General features: G+C 42.4%; 1 protein-coding gene across 7 annotated transcripts in view; it reads left to right on the top strand.

Moving 5' to 3' along the window:
* NUP214 (nucleoporin 214) overlaps positions 1 to 16,891 on the top strand; it is a 103,984-nt gene that overhangs the window by 56,620 nt on the left and 30,473 nt on the right. For all 7 annotated transcript variants that reach the window (XR_004818844.2, XM_049114400.1, XM_025475506.3 and 4 more), the window contains 5 exons: positions 4,478 to 4,553; positions 5,833 to 5,911; positions 8,745 to 8,835; positions 11,082 to 11,143; positions 13,478 to 15,304. Coding sequence is in view for 6 of the 7 variants with exons in the window: in XM_049114400.1 (XP_048970357.1) it covers positions 4,478 to 4,553; positions 5,833 to 5,911; positions 8,745 to 8,835; positions 11,082 to 11,143; positions 13,478 to 15,304 (2,135 nt within the window). In the remaining variant the exon portion in view is untranslated. The remainder of the gene's footprint in view (positions 1 to 4,477; positions 4,554 to 5,832; positions 5,912 to 8,744; positions 8,836 to 11,081; positions 11,144 to 13,477; positions 15,305 to 16,891) is intronic.

Raw genomic sequence — 16,891 nt, 5'->3', positions numbered from 1 at the left:
TGTTTTCCCTTCTGCTTAAAGGGCTTCCTCTGACATTTCTTCAGGTGTAGATCTGAGTTCTTTCAGCTTGTGTGTGTCTGCCAGAGTCTTTATTTTGCTTTAGTTTTTGAAAGATATTTTCACTAAGAATTCTAGGTTGGCAGTTTTTTCTTTCACGGACTTAAAGATGTTGCTCCACTTTAAAAATAACTTTAGTAACGACCATAACCTTAAAAAAAACTTTGATCCTTGACTTCTGATTATAAATGTTCATTGTAGACATTATAATAAACAGAGATAGTTAAAAAGAACAAAATTGGGGCACCCGAGTGACTCAGTGGGTTAAGCATCTGCCTTTGGCTCAGGGTATGATCCCAGGGTTCTGAGATTGAGCCTCGCATCTGGCTCCCTGCTCAGTGGGGAGTCTGCTTCTCCCTCTGCCCCTCCCCAGCTCGTGCTTGCTTGCTCACTCTCAAATAATAAAATAATAAAAATAAAAAAAACAAAATTAAAATCACCTTTATTCCCACCATAGAGATTCAGTCACTATTTACATATTATTCATCTTTATTCTATGAAAATTTAGTTTTTTCAAGTTTGAATACATGAAGCTTTGAAACCTCCTCTTTCAGCTTAATCATGAAACATTATTGTGAACATTTTCCACAGTCTTAGTAAATTCTTAACAGAATCCCATTTTTATATTTAATATAGGCCCTTCTCAGAGCTCTAAAGCAGTTCCAACTTACATTATTTAAGTCATTTGGCATATGGACATTCATACAAGAACCACAGTTTGGGTTAGAAGACTTAATGATATTTGGGAAAATATTTTGAATTTTCAGGGACATAAAATTTACCAGTAGGGGACAACGGTTGGCAGTTAAAATCTCCAGTGATGGATATAAGAAACTCGTGAAAATGAACTGATAGCTTTTTTTTCCCCCTCCACTGATTGATATTGGGGATGCTCCTCTTGCATTATTACTAACGATGCTTGATAAATAATTGGCCACATGAATCATTTTGCACACTTGTAGCTGTATCTATAGGATAAACTCTCCAGTGCAAGACTGCTGAGGCCATGGGGGTGTCTGTGTCCTTGTATCCAGATGTGGGTGAATTGTGACAGCTGTTGCCATATTTACCCCCTTAGAGGTTGTATCATTTATCTTCCCACAAGCAGTGTATGATGACATGCTGACCGGTATCTTTACCCAGAGTGTCTCATTTGTTATCACCCTTGAGGGTGACTGCCCATCTGGTAGATGAGAAAATTGACTTTTGTTTTCCACATTTCCTATCATCTGCTTTCTTTTTCTCCCCTGATTTTGTTTTGTCTGTTTCTTCAGCTGCTCTTGAGATGTTGTCCTTTCTCCCCACTTGCCTTACCTTTCTCTAATCTATTACCAAAAGTTTCTTAAGTCATTAGGTAACTTTTGAGTAGCTTTCACAGCTTAGATCTGCTGTGTCATCCACTAATACATAACAGGATACTCATGATCATAATTCAGATTTATCAAAATAAAGCATAGCCTGGTTTCTTGTTTTTTAAGATCTTTAAAACGTTGAAATAGAGGCACCTGGCTGGCTCAGTCGGTAGAGCATGCAACTCTTGATCACGGAGTTGTGAGTTCGAGCCCCATACTGGGCATGGAGCTTATTTAAAAAAATGTTGAAACAGGTAAAAGAATGAGTAGTTGGCCCCTTTCACAACAACAATATATTTACCTTGTTAAAGTTCATTGACATCTAAACGACTGCTAAGAAAAGGCCAAGATGACATTTTCATGCTTCAACGTCTCAACAATTCAGTGTTATAATCGTGTGTAGATCGTGCACCCTACAGCATGTGTGCCTCAGTCCACCTCTGTGGGCACGTGACGTTGGTAGAGTGTGCTAACAACAGGGAGCAAAGTGACTCTTCTGTATTCAAGGTAGCCCTTGACACAGGTGTGTGGTGACATTTCCTGTGTGTAGGATATTTGGTATTTTCATCTGTAATTATTGCTTAATCTTTATCAGAGTGCTCTGGGGAATGGGAGCCAGAGGACATAGATTCTGTTGAGAGTGTTTTTCTCCAGTAACCAAATTGGACCACTCTCCATGACCTATGTGACCCTATTACTCATCTCTAAAGCAGCACTTGAGTGTTGTCAGTAATGTAATGTCATCTGTGGACGCCTGTGCTATGGGTTTCTCTTTGGAGTTCTGGTGCAGTGCCAGTTTCTGCTTGCGGTCCTCTGACTTGTTTTTGCTTGTGGAACAGCACATCAAATGAAGTTCTGATCATCCCTTTCAGGCCTGTGCTGCTAGAAAGTAGAATTCAGTCATCCCTTGCTTTTGCTGTCTTGGATCATGGCAGATGTAGTCCATCTAGATCTAGTCCCATCTGATCCACTGGTTTGTCAGCAGATTGCGCTGAGCAGCATTTCTCTGCAGGGCTATCACGTGGGCCAGTGTGTAGGTACTGTGAATTCCTAATGTTGTGTGTTTGGGGATTTAGGACACCCAAGAGATTTTGTAGCATTATCACAAACATTTAGAACGATAATTACACTCAGCCTATTTTGTGTGTGATTTAGTTTACCATCACGTCATAACTAAGTTTTAGGCATAAAAAATATTCTAAAGTTGGATAAATTGCTGCTTTTATTTTTACTTATAATTTCTTTTTTGTTTGTCTTTGGGAAAGAATAAAAGATTTTCATTTCCCTTGTGGTTTTTATGAGCTCAAACCACATCTTTACCCAGGTCTGCCGTGTCTGCCCGGGGCTTTCTTAGTCTTAGCAACCTCAGTCCCACATTCTTCTCTCTCTGGTGGAATATCTCAGGGGAGCAGAGACATGTTTCTTCAGAGAACACATTTTTAGCTTCTTCTGTCTTCATGGAAAAGCAAAGGGGATTTGTTTCATTGAAAATAACTCCATTTTTTCTCATCTCTCAATCTCATAAAGTTTGGGACAGTTCCTGTGTTTATCCAACAGAGGATTGTGAGGTGCTTGTAAGATTGTTAAATCATTTAATAATTTTCTTCTATGAGGCATGGGCTTATTTTAGTCTTTCCTCTTCCAAATTAATTTTTTGATGGAAAAATAGCAATCCTCCCTAGTCTAGGGGGAATTCTGAAAAATAAAACTAGATCCTACAGCTACTACTGCTATACTTACCAGTCAAAGGAGCTTTGGGCTTAGGACAGATAAATAAATTGCTTCCAATAGCTAAGAGTAGAGCTTTTATCCATGATTGCATTAATAAGCAAGAGGGTTTGTTCCCTCACCCTTTTAACACTAAATAATTACTGAAATAACAGCTCACTGCATACCTCATTCAGAGTTAACAAAAGATCTCTTTTCTACAAATAGTGGATAGGCTTCTCAGACTGCAGCAGAGGTGCAGTTTGTAGTTTGTACGGTACAGGGGTACATTTGAATCTCTGTGTGCTGACCTGGTGGGCAGTGGGCTCAAAGGGGCTGGTTGCTGTCTCTTCTTTAAGTACTACAGTCCAGGGATGCCTGGGTGGCTCAGCAGTTTAGCGCCTGCCTTTGGCCCAGGGCATGATCCTGGGGTCCCGGGATTGAGTCCCACATCGGGCTCCCTGCATGGAGCCTGCTTCTTCCTCTGCCTGTGTCTCTGCCCTTCTCTCTCTCTCCCTGTGTCTCTTATGAATAAATAAAATATTTAAAAAAAAATAAGTAACAGTTCATATACATCCCATGGATCCTGATGAACATTTTCTCAGGCTTGGAAAGAGAATCAGGCATGCCCCATAGAATCTAGAACTGGGGATGGCAGGGAGGGAGAAGATAAAGAAGGCTGAATCTCCTGAAAAGAAAAAGCTCTACTTCTGAATAGTTTTAACTTTTTTTCTTAGGATTTCAGGAAGAAAAAAAAAGTTTTAGGCTCACTGCTTTGACTTTTATGCTGAAGACTCAGATTTCATTTAAAGAATTTATTCTTCAGAAAAGTATTAAATGGGGGATCCCTGGGTGGCTTAGCGGTTTAGCGCCTGCCTTTGGCCCAGGGCATGATCTGGAGTCCCGGGATCAAATCCTGCATCAGGCTCCCTGCAGGGAGCCTGCTTCTCCCTCTGCCAGTGTCTCTGCCTCTCTCTGTGTCTCTCATAAATAAATAAATAAAATCTTTTAAAAAAGAAAGAAAGAAAAGTGTTAAATGACTGTTTAGGGTCCCTGAGATAGTCTACCCAAAATTAGTATGATTTATTGGATAGAAGGTAGGCTTGGGCAGCCCGGGTGGCTCAGTGGTTTAGCGCCTGCCTTCAGCCCAGGGCGTGATCCATGGAGACCCAGGATCGAGTCCCGCATTGGGCTCCCTGCATGGAGCCTGCTTCTCCCTCTGTCTGTCTGTCTCTTTCTCTGTGTCTCTCATGAATAAATAAATAAAATCTTAAAAAAAAAAAAAAAAGGGTAGGCTCAAGGATGAATATAATTTCCACCTACGTGCCTTCCTGTTGAACATAATCTTTTGTGTTTTCCAGTTCTTCGGTGCCATACTCTTCAGCCAAGACACCTCACCCTGTGATGACCCCAGTAGCTGCTAACCAGGCTAAGCAGGTGACTTACTGATCTTTGCTTTTGTGAACAGCCATGCTGTTTTAAGTACTGTTTTAAGTCCTGACTTCATTTAAACAGATTATAGGTCTAACAAAGACCTGTGATCCTTTCCTTACAATTTATGCTTCCCTATAATTTAATTTAGTAGGTCATTTGGAACCTGACATTGTCTTCTCAGGTCATTTAACATTCTGCATCTAGTCATCTTGGGTCATAATTCTAATACCTTATAGTTCAGGATATTTGGGTTTATAATTTACTTTCACTTAACATGATCTTCATTTACCCATATGACAGCCATGTGCAGTAGAACGGGGCAGATGTTTAAATGTGTTTCACAAATGAAGAGGCTGAGGTGCAGGTGACCAGTGCAAGCTCACATGATCAGTAGATGCTGGAGCCAGAGCTGGACCCCAGCTCTTGTACCATCTTCCTGTCTGTGGCTTTCAGGATCAGTACCTGGAGAGTGACTTCTGGCTTTCTCCTACAATCTCTTTTTCAGAGCTTGCCTATTCAGTGACGTTCAGTAGGTCTACAACTAGGCTTTTGCCTGATGAAAAATTACTGTCTCACAAAAATAGGTTATATTATTATAAACAGTTAAACAATCCAGCAAAGACTAATAGGAAGTGGCTAAAAGATAGATCAAGCTATCTTTGAAACCTTCCCCAAGAAAACCTGGTTTCTCCACTAATCTCCATGTCTCTGAGATGAGTCATTTCAGATTGTGTTTGAGATCACAATTTGCCTATCATGAGTTTTCAACATGGCTCTGAGCCTTGGTTTGCCATGACTTAAAGTGGCATTTTAGCATTTGGTCACGCCTCTGGAGGGTTTCATGTTGACCTTATGTAGGCATAAGTCATAACAAATAAGAGTAAAGCAACATTCTCTGAAGATGGAGAAGTTGAACAGTTTTGCTTTTTATTTTATTATGAATTTATTGAGAATCAGTATCTATTTCATTCATTCACTTACTCTTCTACCTGATAATCTGGTCCCTCTTGTGTACCAGGGACTGTGCTGGGCACTAAGAAAATAGCCAGAAGCCACATAGGCGAGACTGTGTTCTTGGAGCTCACAGGATATTCCATTTGCATCCTCCAATACACTCTTACACATGGCAGGCATTTTTAAAGTACTCACATTGTAAGGATTTTTTAAATTAAGATAAATAAAAGTGCTTATGCTTGCTTACTTTTAGATGTTTTATATGTTTCTTTATTCTAAAGGATGGTTAGTGGTTTCACATAAATGTTCTGCTTGTGTTCTGTTACAGGGATCTCTAATAAATTCCCTGAAGCCATCGGGGCCCACGCCAGTGTCCAGTCAGTTGTCATCTGGTGATAAAGCTTCAGGTCAGTTTGCATTTTTGTTTTAGTGAAAATAAAGGTGAAAGAACACACACCCACAGCAGAGGTTAGTGTTCTAGATCATAGAGGGCAGTTGACATAGGAAACCAAGTAAAGAGATCTTGGAAGGTTTCAGTCGATGAAGTCTCTAGGAAATAGCGAGCCCTCCACCAGCTCTGCAGACTCCGAAATTCAAGCACAGTATGAAAAAAATCTTCCTAGAAATGCTCTTCCTGAAAAGGAGCAATACCGTTGTCTTCACTAGCCTTGCTGGATGATCAAAGTTAAGAGGGGAGGAGAGTGGAACAGGAACTATAGTCTTCTACTAAAAGGAGTGAAATATCCTCTTGGTTCACAGTGATAATTCAAAGCTGGAAAAACAGAGCGGTTGTAATATAAGATGTCAGAGTAGATATAATGTCAGTATCAGATTTTATGGTTTCACGTACTTCCCAAAGCCCACTCAAGCTTAGTTATTCTTAAAATTCATAGTTTTTGTAGTCACCATTGTGCCATGACCAAGGGGTCAATGTTCCCCAAACCACCTTGAAGCACAAGGTTATGTATAACTTGATGTTGATGTGGGGTCGCCCTTGGCACCCCCTTCCTGGTGGCTCCTTTTTTATAACCCCTAGTTTGGCATGTGTCACCTTCTGCTTTGGGAGTCTTGTGCTGCCTGCAGTTCTGTATTTTCACCACACCATGGACTCCGACTTTTGCTTTCATTCATGCTCTCAAGTGGGTCTCCAGGCGGATTCTGTTGGACACTGAACCTCCCCCATCGGCAGCCCACATTCTGTCATCTCTGCTCAGCCATATAGTCATTCTATTCTCTATGATTGAGAGCTATCTGCCTGGATATTGGGTCTATCTTCTGTAAATAGTCCCTGCATTCAGGAGAAATCCATTAGCATGTATGCCAAAGTTGAGCTCTAGAATTTGGATTAGTGCAGAGCCACCATAGTGTCGTGTAAGCTTTCTATGAGAAGGAGTTTTGTAGCACTTCTTAACTGAGATCTAAAGTTGTCTGTTAAAAGTGAAAATTTAGTGGAGTTGTCAAAGACTTTTGAATCATTTAAGATTCAAATTAAGTTCATTTCCATTTCTGGCTAATGTTCTAGAAAGTTTTTGAAAGACATCTATCCCAGCTTCTTTCAAGGACTGCTTTGAAGAGCTTGTCACTCTAGAACTTAAGAACCAAGGATATCTAAGAAACTTTGCTTCACATACATCTTACACAGTTAGCGTGACTTTCCCAGACATTTTCTGAGATTCATCATGCAGCAGTGATTGTGAAATCTGTCTTTCATTGCTCGGCATATACTTCTGTTTTCACTCACTGGATAATCAAAGGAAAAGCGTTTTGGGGGCAGAAAAATTTCCCTGAAAAATACTATTCAGAAGCTTACAAAGTTTCTTTAAAAATTTATTCTGAGACCTCTGTAGTTCTCTCTTTAAGAATGGAAATACCTCTGTTGCTATTCTGATTATGAAACAATTTTAGATGTTCAAAAAGTCTACACTGAAGAGGTATAGAATGTAAAAAAGTAAAAGCTGCCCTTTCAAATCATATTCTAGAAATAGCAGCCCTTAATGATTTAATTTGTATATCTTGAAGTTTACTTCATTGTTGTTTTTTTTTTTTTTCTTTTTTAACAAAAATAGGCATATCCTGTGTATGTTAATCCTCCCCCCATTGCAGTAACTATTCGGCTCATCTTTCCAAATCTGACACAGCTCTAACTAACTTGTTTCAGCTGTAGCCTAGGAGTTGCACCCTGTTAAGTTTTATCAGTACTATGCTGATAGTTTAGATTATTTCTAATTTTTCAAGATTATAAGCAAGATTGCATTGAATATCCCTATACATACCACATTGCATTATAGTAGTTTTTAAAATAATTTTACTAATATCTACCCCATACTCATCTGAAGAGAATGTACTTTTTCTTACATTTGATTTGATTTGTGCCCCCCCCCTTTTTTTTTTTTTTAAGTAGGCTTCATGCCCACCTCTAGCGTGGAGCCCAGCTTGGGGCTGGAACTCAGGAACTCATCAAGACCTGAGTTACCAAGAGTCAGACACTTAACTGACTGAGCCACCCAGGCGCCCCAGTTTGGGCTTTTTAGACATAGTGTTTCTTCTCCCTCCCTCTTTTAAAGTAGAGCAATGGGGGAGGAAATTAAAGATATACCCCAAACTGTTTATGAGTACTTACAGTGAAATTGAACTTGGAGAAGAGAATGGATCATACTTTTAGCTTTCTACACTTTCTGCATTGCAGGAATCATGTATTACTTTTGTAATGAAAAAGAAAGTTAATATTTATGAAATATAAAACGATGCCCTAAGAGAAATACAGGAATGTAGAGAGAAAGCAAATAGCCATGAAGTCACTATTCAGATATATTTCACCTATTAACCTATTTCTTTTTGGATCTTTTTCCTTCAGTTATATACTACTTAACCATAATTATAAAACTTCATTATAAAGTATATCTTATAAAATTAAAAAACTACTTTCAGAGGTTTCAATTTAAACTGCACTGGAACGATTTCGATATCTTTTCTGGAAAGAAGGCTGGGGCATGTGTTGGTTTGGAATTAACACGGACGGAGCCAACCAGAAAGTTCAGAGGCCTCGCGCACGAGTTTGGCAACACGTCCACTCCCCTGGCCACTGACCTGACCTGTCAGAGAGCATGGTAGGGGCCTGCGGACTGTAGCCGCGCTCCTCTACGTGGCATTGCACAACTGGTGCTATACAGAATCACAAAGTGGAACGGTGTTTCTAACAGCATTTTTGTAATGTTCTTATTTTCTTTCCCACGATTTCAGGGCCAGGGGCAGCCAAGATAGAAACAGCTGTGACTTCTCCTCCGCCTGCTGCTGGGCAGCTCAGCAAGTCGTTCTCATTTTCTCCAGCAGGGTCAGTAATGAACTAAATTTCATGGCAGATTGCCAGCAACCTTATAGATAGCTTCCCCCAGTCTTAAAATCAGAGGTATATTTATCTGCTTATTAACTGTATATGAACCCCAGAGTTGTTATCACTTCAGTAATGCATCTGATAATAGTGGCAGCAGCTTATTGTCCTAATGTAGATCTACAGCTGACCCTTGAGCAATAGGGGTTTGAACGGTGCAGGTCCACTTATATGTGAATTTTTTTTCCTAATAAATGCAGTATAGTACTATAGATGTCTTTTCCTTATGATTTTAATTTTTTTCTTTAGCTTCCTGTATTATAAGATACAGGACATAATGCATATAATATGTGTTCATCAACTGTTGATGTTGTTAGTAAAGCTTCCCATCAACAATAGACTATTTGTAGTTAAGTTTTGGGGAATTAGAAGTTACACGCAGATTTTCAACTGCATGGGGTGGGTGCCCCTAACCGCTGCATTGTTCAAGGGCCAACTGTATTTCCCATTTTCAATTCAAGTTTATATGTGTGTTACAATATATTTCTTTGTTTTGTTTTTTAGGTTAAGCCTCCTTTTCTTTGGGTAGTAGGTCTGTGTCAGATTCTGTGGTGGGTTTTCTAACTTCTCACCCTGATATATTTGCATTCTGACACCATTTGGGGGTTAGGTGTGACATTTGGATTGGCTTGACTGCTTGAGAGATCACTATACATTAAACTTCGAAAAGGTGATGAAAGACAGGAGCCATTGGGGAATCTGGGTCTTATATAGATATGGAGAAGTATTCCTGTCTCATTTTTCTAAAAGTAGTGATGGCTGTACTTGGAAAGTTGAGTCATTTTTAAAAATGAAAGAGTCTTCTAACCTTCGTTCCATGTGCACCTTGATTATCTTTATAGGGACAGTGCCTCTTCTCAGTGCTGGAGGCACTTGCCTGTGTGGAGTCCTGTGAAAGGTGCCCTCAGCCGGGAGCTGGGCTCAGTGGAAGAGAGATAAAAACTTGTCCAAAGACTTTTGCCATTGAAGGGCTGCATGATATTCAGCTCCCATTAGGAAAACCTCTGGAGCTCTCCCATTTTGTGCTTTTGTGACTGGAGTCACATTAACCACAGTCTCTCCCCTAATATTAATGTGTTTCCTAAATGCCCTTCAACTTAACATGTTAAGAGCAAATAGGGGGTTTACAATTTAATTTGAGGGGGGAGATGATATATTATTTTTTCCTTAGTGTAAATCATTGTGTTTTATACTTCTCAGAGATAATTGGGAGCCAGTTTCAAAGAGTAGGTCAGTGCCAGGAGTTATTGCTTCTTTTACGAAGGCTAATAATCTTTACTTCTGTAAATGGATATTCTTCTTCCATTTTTAACATAAGGTGAAAAAGTTTGGGTCACTCTGTCAGTTGGTTTACGCCTATTAGGTAAAATTTCTTCAAGGTTGAGACAAAGAAGGGTTTTTTTAAAAATACAAAATGTAGAACACATCCTCTTAGATAATTAGTGTCCATTGGAGGAAGGCAATGATGGGTAAGAAAAACCTAAATCCTTACAATACTATATTTGATGTGGTTGGCCATAAGTTTTAAAACTAGACTTTTAAATGTGCTATTTGAACTTTACCACAGTGAGTGGTCTGTTCTAGTTCATGTGTGTGTTGAATTTTCTCCTTTGGCTGTGGAGTCTTTACTCACAGCTTAAAGAAAACCTACAATAGGAGAGAGGGGTTGATAAGAGGGGTACAGAAAGGTTTTGACCCAAATTTTCCCAGCCAAGAACCAAGTGTTCTGTCAAAATGGCAGAGACAGTGGCTTCTATTTCATGCTTTCCTTCCTGTCCCCTGGCAGCGTGGCACACTCCTGACGAGCTCTCTGATCTTAGGGTGGGTTACGAGGGAGGGGGTTCTCCCTGGCCTGGGCCCCTTTACATCCATCCTGAGGCACACCATCTGCCCTAGCCACTGTGCCTGCATACGCATTCCCTGTGCGTTTCCACAACTGCTCCTTAGCTTTCCTTGGCACAGGTCCCCACCCAGACTCTGCCGAGGAAATGCAGCTGTCGCTCTGAGCCCTTTACTGTCTCTGAGATTCATGCATTTACTCTACTGCTGTTTATCTTCTCTATTGTAAGTTCCTGCGAGTAGATCAATCAGATCAGTTGTATGAATGAGTCATAAAATGTGACAGTAAAAGGGCAGCATTGTGCCCTAGTTGTTTGTTCCTCTTTAACTTCTCTTCTTGCGCTCCCTAGGACTGGCTTTAATTTTGGGATAATCACACCAACCCCGTCTTCTAACGTCACCGTCACACAAGGTACAGTCTCTCTGTGGGGTGCAGCCATCCTCTTGTGTTACCTCTAAACAGGTGCTGGGTTCTGTACAGATATGTCAACATTTTCCTTGCTGCCGAGTCTTGACTTAAAGCATCGGCAGTAAGTTCGGTGTCGATGTTGGTCCTTTGAAATAAGCAGGATTTATTTTTTTTAAATTTTTATTTATTTATGATAGTCACAGAGAGAGAGAGAGAGGCAGAGACACAGGCAGAGGGAGAAGCAGGCTCCATGCACTGGGAGCCCGACGTGGGATTCGATCCCGGGTCTCCAGGATCGCGCCCTGGGCCAAAGGCAGGCGCCAAACCGCTGCGCCACCCAGGAATCCCTAAGCAGGATTTAAACCAAAGGGGAGGACTTCTGTTGACTTTTTAAATTACGAACAAGGAAAAGATTTGTTTCTGGGAAAGCAAGACTGGGCTATAAAGGTAGATGTTAATGTGTGAATTAAAATGTCTCACTCCATCTTCTTATCTGTAAAAGACCAGATTCATCTTCTCTCCCAGATAACCTGTCTGTGAACACACTGGTCCGCAGTGTGTTGTTATATATCCATCAACTGGCATGTTTTTAACGTTGAAAAGAATTTAGGGACCTGTAAAGAAACCACATGTATTTTTTAAGTGCCTCTCAGTTCTCAGTTTAATTAAGTTTATTTTTCTTTCATTTTGAAAAGCAAGCTCTTCCTATGAAAGGGATGTATTCCATAATCAAACATTGTGCTCCTCAGTTGCTGCATTTCTTTTATATGTCCTTCTGGGTTTTTTGTCTTCTTCTATATTTCATTTAACACCATCTCTTAGGATTTTTCCAGTATTACTGGAAACGTTATATAAATGTTACTTGCAATGGCTACGTGATTTCTGTCTTGTATATATGCTGTGATCTATTTAACCCATTTACCTTTTGGACATTTAGGTTATTTCTAGGTTTTCCAAATAATAACACATTAAGCGTCTTTCTTCTGTTCATTCAACAAATATTTTTTGAGTGCTTTCTTTGTGCCAACCTAAGTGGTAGAAGTTTTAGTGAAAAAGGGATCCCTTAAGATCTGGAGAGAGATTAGGGAGCTAAAAGCATAGCAGACTTCCTAAACCTAATTTGTGTGTGGCACTTAAAGAGTTGATGGTTTCCTTCCTTTCTTTCTAGAATAATGATTCTTAAACTGTTTTCATAACCTTTGCCCGCATAGATATGGCAGCGTACACTGGAGGCCAGGCCCATGTCTTCCCCTGTCCCACTTTCTAGAGGAAAAACAACTCAGTGATATAAAAAGATTAAGAGGAACAAAATAATAACTGTCAGAAGTCATAAGTAAAATAGTCCTAAAATGCAGTGGTAATTCCATAAACATTTTAATTAATAGAATAGAAACCACCCAGAACCATAAGCAACCCAGTACAACAGCAGTGATACAAGGTTTTTCAGGAAATTGTACACAGGAAATTGGGGCTTTGCAGTCTTCCAAGAAACCAGACTTCTTAGAACAATATGGGTTAGAAACATCAATAAACACTGTAATAGGTGAATTTTACCTAGAACTATCATATTTTGGTTACTTTTATTCGCGCTTACTATTTGACCGGGAGTTGGTAGTGCTTCACCTGTTTCATTTCATCTTTATAACAGCTCTCTGATGTAGCTACTCTTACTATGTCTATTTTTCAAATGGGGAAATTGAGGCCCCAAGAGGTAAAGTAACTTTTTCAGAGTTATTAGTTGTACAGACAGCAGGTGGCAGAGTACCAGGCTCCAGAGCCTATGACCTTGACCCCCGGGTCATATTGCCTCTTTATGTAAAGCTGATTACCGAGTGAGCACTAGGGAATGACCCTTCATTGTACATAAAAATAATTGTCTGTGTACTGATATTTTCTTTGCCCATAAAAAACGCATGAGGAACTTCCATTTTGGATCAAGTCCTGGCCTACCAGGAGGTCCGTAGACAAGCACTGTGTCAAAAGTATTATTGAGGAAGGCACACACAGGGAAAAAAAGAGAGAAGATGTCATTTTATTTCTCTATCACAGTGTGATAACCCTGTGAATTTCATGCATTCTAGATAGGACAGTATGTTAGTTATGATGTAATGGTCACAAAAAGGATGTTTATTCTTCTCACCTCCGTGAGCTTGCTCAGAACTAGCCCTCTCGTGGAAAAGCCTTCACTATGTTTCCCCAAGGAAAAGTGCTGTCCCAGGACAGCCATCCCGACTGTATCGAGGGGAGAGAGACATGGGCTTGGAAACAGTCCGTGGGAATATGACAGATTATGTGTTGCTAAATCCAACCCACTTTCTAATTTCTTTTTCTTGCTAGGGGCAGCACCCCCCACTAAAGAGTCACACCAGCTCGACGCATTCTCCTTTGGCGGGGGAGGCAAAACTTTTTATGAGCCAGGTACTGAAAGCTCCCCACCCTCGGGGATGGCAGCGCCACACAGCTCTGGAGCCACCACCACCTCTCCTGCGGAGCCTGCGCCTTCCAGTGGCCGACCTGCAGCACCTTCTGGACTTGCTGCCTCTACTGCCTCTGGCAAGCTGGAAACTCCACCATCCAAGTTGGGAGAGCTTCTGTTTCCAAGTTCTTTGGCTGGAGAGACCCTGGGAAGTTTTTCAGGACTGCGCGTCGGCCAAGCAGATGATTCTACAAAACCAACCATTAAGGCTTCATCCACAAACCTGACTGGTGTGCAGCCGGCCAAGACTTCAACCGTCCCCTCGGGGTTTAGTTTTACTGGCCCTCCCCTGGTAGGGAAGCATGCAGAGCCCCCCGTGACCTCCTCTGTGACCACCACTGCAGGGGCACCAGCGGCAGCTGGCACAAGCACTAGCAGCTCCTCAACTGGCATCTTTGGCGGCCTGCCCCTCACCAGTGCAGGATCCTCAGGGATAATGGGTTTTGGTGGGATGACCCCAGGTGGTAGCAAGACGAGTTTTTCCTTTGGCAACCAACAGACGAGTAGTATGGTACCCCCACCTACCCCCCCATCAGCAACAACTGCCACCCCCCTTCCTACCGCATTCCCCACATTGTCCTTTGGTAGCCTCCTGAATTCAGCATCTGCTCCCACCCTGCCTGTGGCCTCTGGGAAAAGCACAGAGGAATCCACGTCATCAGCTTCTCCTGAGAAGCCAGACAACAGTGAGGTCTCAGCCTCAACAAGCTCGCTTCTGGGGCCGCAGCCGTCAACCTCACTTCCCCAGGCTCCTCTGCAGACTTCCGACTCTGTTAAAAAAGAAGCTGCTGTGGCTCAGCCTGCAGCCAGCAGCCCTGGCCCTGCAGGCTCCAATACCAGTCTCATAGCACCTGGTGCCGAGGCCGCTCCAGCTGCCCCCACAGTCCCCGATGTCAGGACGGAATCAGCGTCTCCCACCTCAACGCTCTCAGCAACTGGGCAGAGCACTGTCACGGCTGCTGCAGTCCCCAGCGTGGTCCCTGTGGCCATTGAAACCCCAGGTCCCCCTGTAACCTCCAGCTCTGTTTCCAGTGTTGCTCCAAGCCCAGTCACAGAGACACCAGTGTTTGGGACTGCCACCGCGGGCTCATCTGTCTTCACTCAGCCCCCCGCTGCCAGTTCTAGCTCAGCTTTCAGTCAGCTCCCCAGCAACACGGCCACTGCCCCCTCGACCACCCCTGTGTTTGGGCAGGCGGCCGTCAGCACCGCACCAAGCCTGTTTGGGCCACAGACTGGCAGTGTAGCCAGCACGGCAGCCGCCACACCTCCGGTCAGCAGCTCAGGCTTTGGCAGCCCTGCCTTCGGCACCTCAGCCACCGGGGTCTTTGGACAGACGACGTTTGGACAGGCTCCGGCCTTTGGGCAGTCCACCAGCAGCCCTGCAAGTGGCTTTTCCTTCAATCAGCCTGGGTTCAGCTCTGGGCCTGCTTTTGGCCAGTCCGCATCTTCCACCTCCACGTCTGCCAGTGGGAATGTCTTTGGTGCCTCCTCAAGTACCAGTAGCTCCAGCTCCTTCTCGTTTGGACAGTCTTCTGCCAACACAGGAGGGGTGCTATTTGGCCAGAGCAACCCTCCCGCGTTTGGGCAGAGTCCTGGCTTCGGGCAGGGAGGCTCTGTGTTTGGTGGCACCTCTGCCACCACCACAACGGTGGCGTCATCCTCTGGGTTTAGCTTTTGTCAAGCTTCAGGTAAGAATTTACAGAAGACTCCCTTTGTTCTCCTCTGCATTATTTGAAACATTTGCAAAAATCCTGTATTTCAAATTAAAAGAAAGGAGGGGAAACAAAAGAGAGACTCCAAATTCAAGAAGGGCACCTCAGAGCACTGGTGGCCTCAGGCATTTCCTGGGCCTTGTCACCATCACTGCAGTTCTGCTCCTCAGCAAGTTCTCCAGTCTTAGTCAGCAGAGTGCCAGTTTCATGGGGAAAAACACACATCTTTAGCTTAAGGTCATAGCAAGGTTCATACCTTTAGATTTGGAAGGTGCTTAGAGGCTGTTAGGTCCCAAACTGTCAAGCCTCGAGGAGACTCATCTAAGGTCATGAGCCAGAACCAGACTCTGAAGTGCCTCCTAGTTCGCTGCCCTGCCAACATTTTATATCCTGCTGCCTCTGACGCCATCTTACTTGCTATGAGGGCAGATACTGATGTTTGAGAAGTTGTGTTTTTTCCCCATTTTCAGTGTAATTAAACAAAAATCTTTAAATGTTACTTTTTTAAGTAAAACACAATCCACTGTTGTGTGTCCAATTTTAGCAGCTGCCTTTACTTCCACAAGTTATCAATAAGACAATTTGAAAATAATTTCGCTTTCTGATAATTATCTTAGGGAAAAGGCATTTCTTTTTTTTTTTTTTTTTTTTTTAAATATTTTATTTATTTATTCATGAGAGAGAGAGAGGCAGAGACACAGGCAGAGGGAGAAGCAGGCTCCATGCAAGGAGCTCAACGTGGGACTCGATCCTGGGTCTCCAGGATCACACCCTGGGCTGAAGGCAGGCACCAAACCGCTGAGCCACCCAGGCTGCCCCAGGGAAAAGGCATTTCTTCAGTTAGGCTGTGGGAGGAGAAACAGGGATTGATGAATTCTTGTTGGGCAAGGTTATGAATAACTGCTTATTCGTTCACATGGTGATGATTTATTTGAAAATGGTTCATAATTTATCAGGAAGGAAAATTTTTCCTTCCTTCCCTCAACAAATATTTGTTAAGCTCCCACTAAGTTCAGCTACAAGGACACAGAGCTGAAAGAGTCCTGAGATCTACCTGCTGCCCTATCAGGAGGCTGTTTGGCCTGTGGGAATTATGGGAAATGTGATGATGGTTGTGGAGAGTGGGCAAGGGGAAAGGCCTGAGGAGTCTCACAGAGAAGGGTGTTCCACACACTGGGGTGCATCCTTTTTCTGCAGTCTGAACCTGAGAATCCCTCATGCACAAGTTTAATCCAACTATTTGAACATAATTGAGAACCTCTGAAAAAATCTTTCATCTAGTAACTATGTGGAAAGGTACCTGAACAATATACTTAAGCCCTGGTGGAAGAATTGACACTTGCCTGAGCTCACCCACCTAGATCAGTGACACGGCTGGGAAGGGAACTCTTGCCTTCTAACTCCTTGTCTAGGGCTCTTCAGTTAGAGTACACAGTCTCATCTGGTTTTCCCAGGTCCTGTTCAGACCAGCGCTTCAGACATCCTCTGCCAACCAGAAGAAAGATGAACTACCCCAAAAGAATCTCCTATTTGAGGAAACCAGAGAGTAAAAATATTCATGAT

The sequence above is a fragment of the Canis lupus genome, chromosome 9, assembly GCF_003254725.2.
Source record: "Canis lupus dingo isolate Sandy chromosome 9, ASM325472v2, whole genome shotgun sequence".
Taxonomy (NCBI): domain Eukaryota; kingdom Metazoa; phylum Chordata; class Mammalia; order Carnivora; family Canidae; genus Canis; species Canis lupus.
The sequence above is the reverse complement of the archived record's forward strand: the minus strand, read 5'-3'. Positions and strand labels throughout refer to the sequence as shown.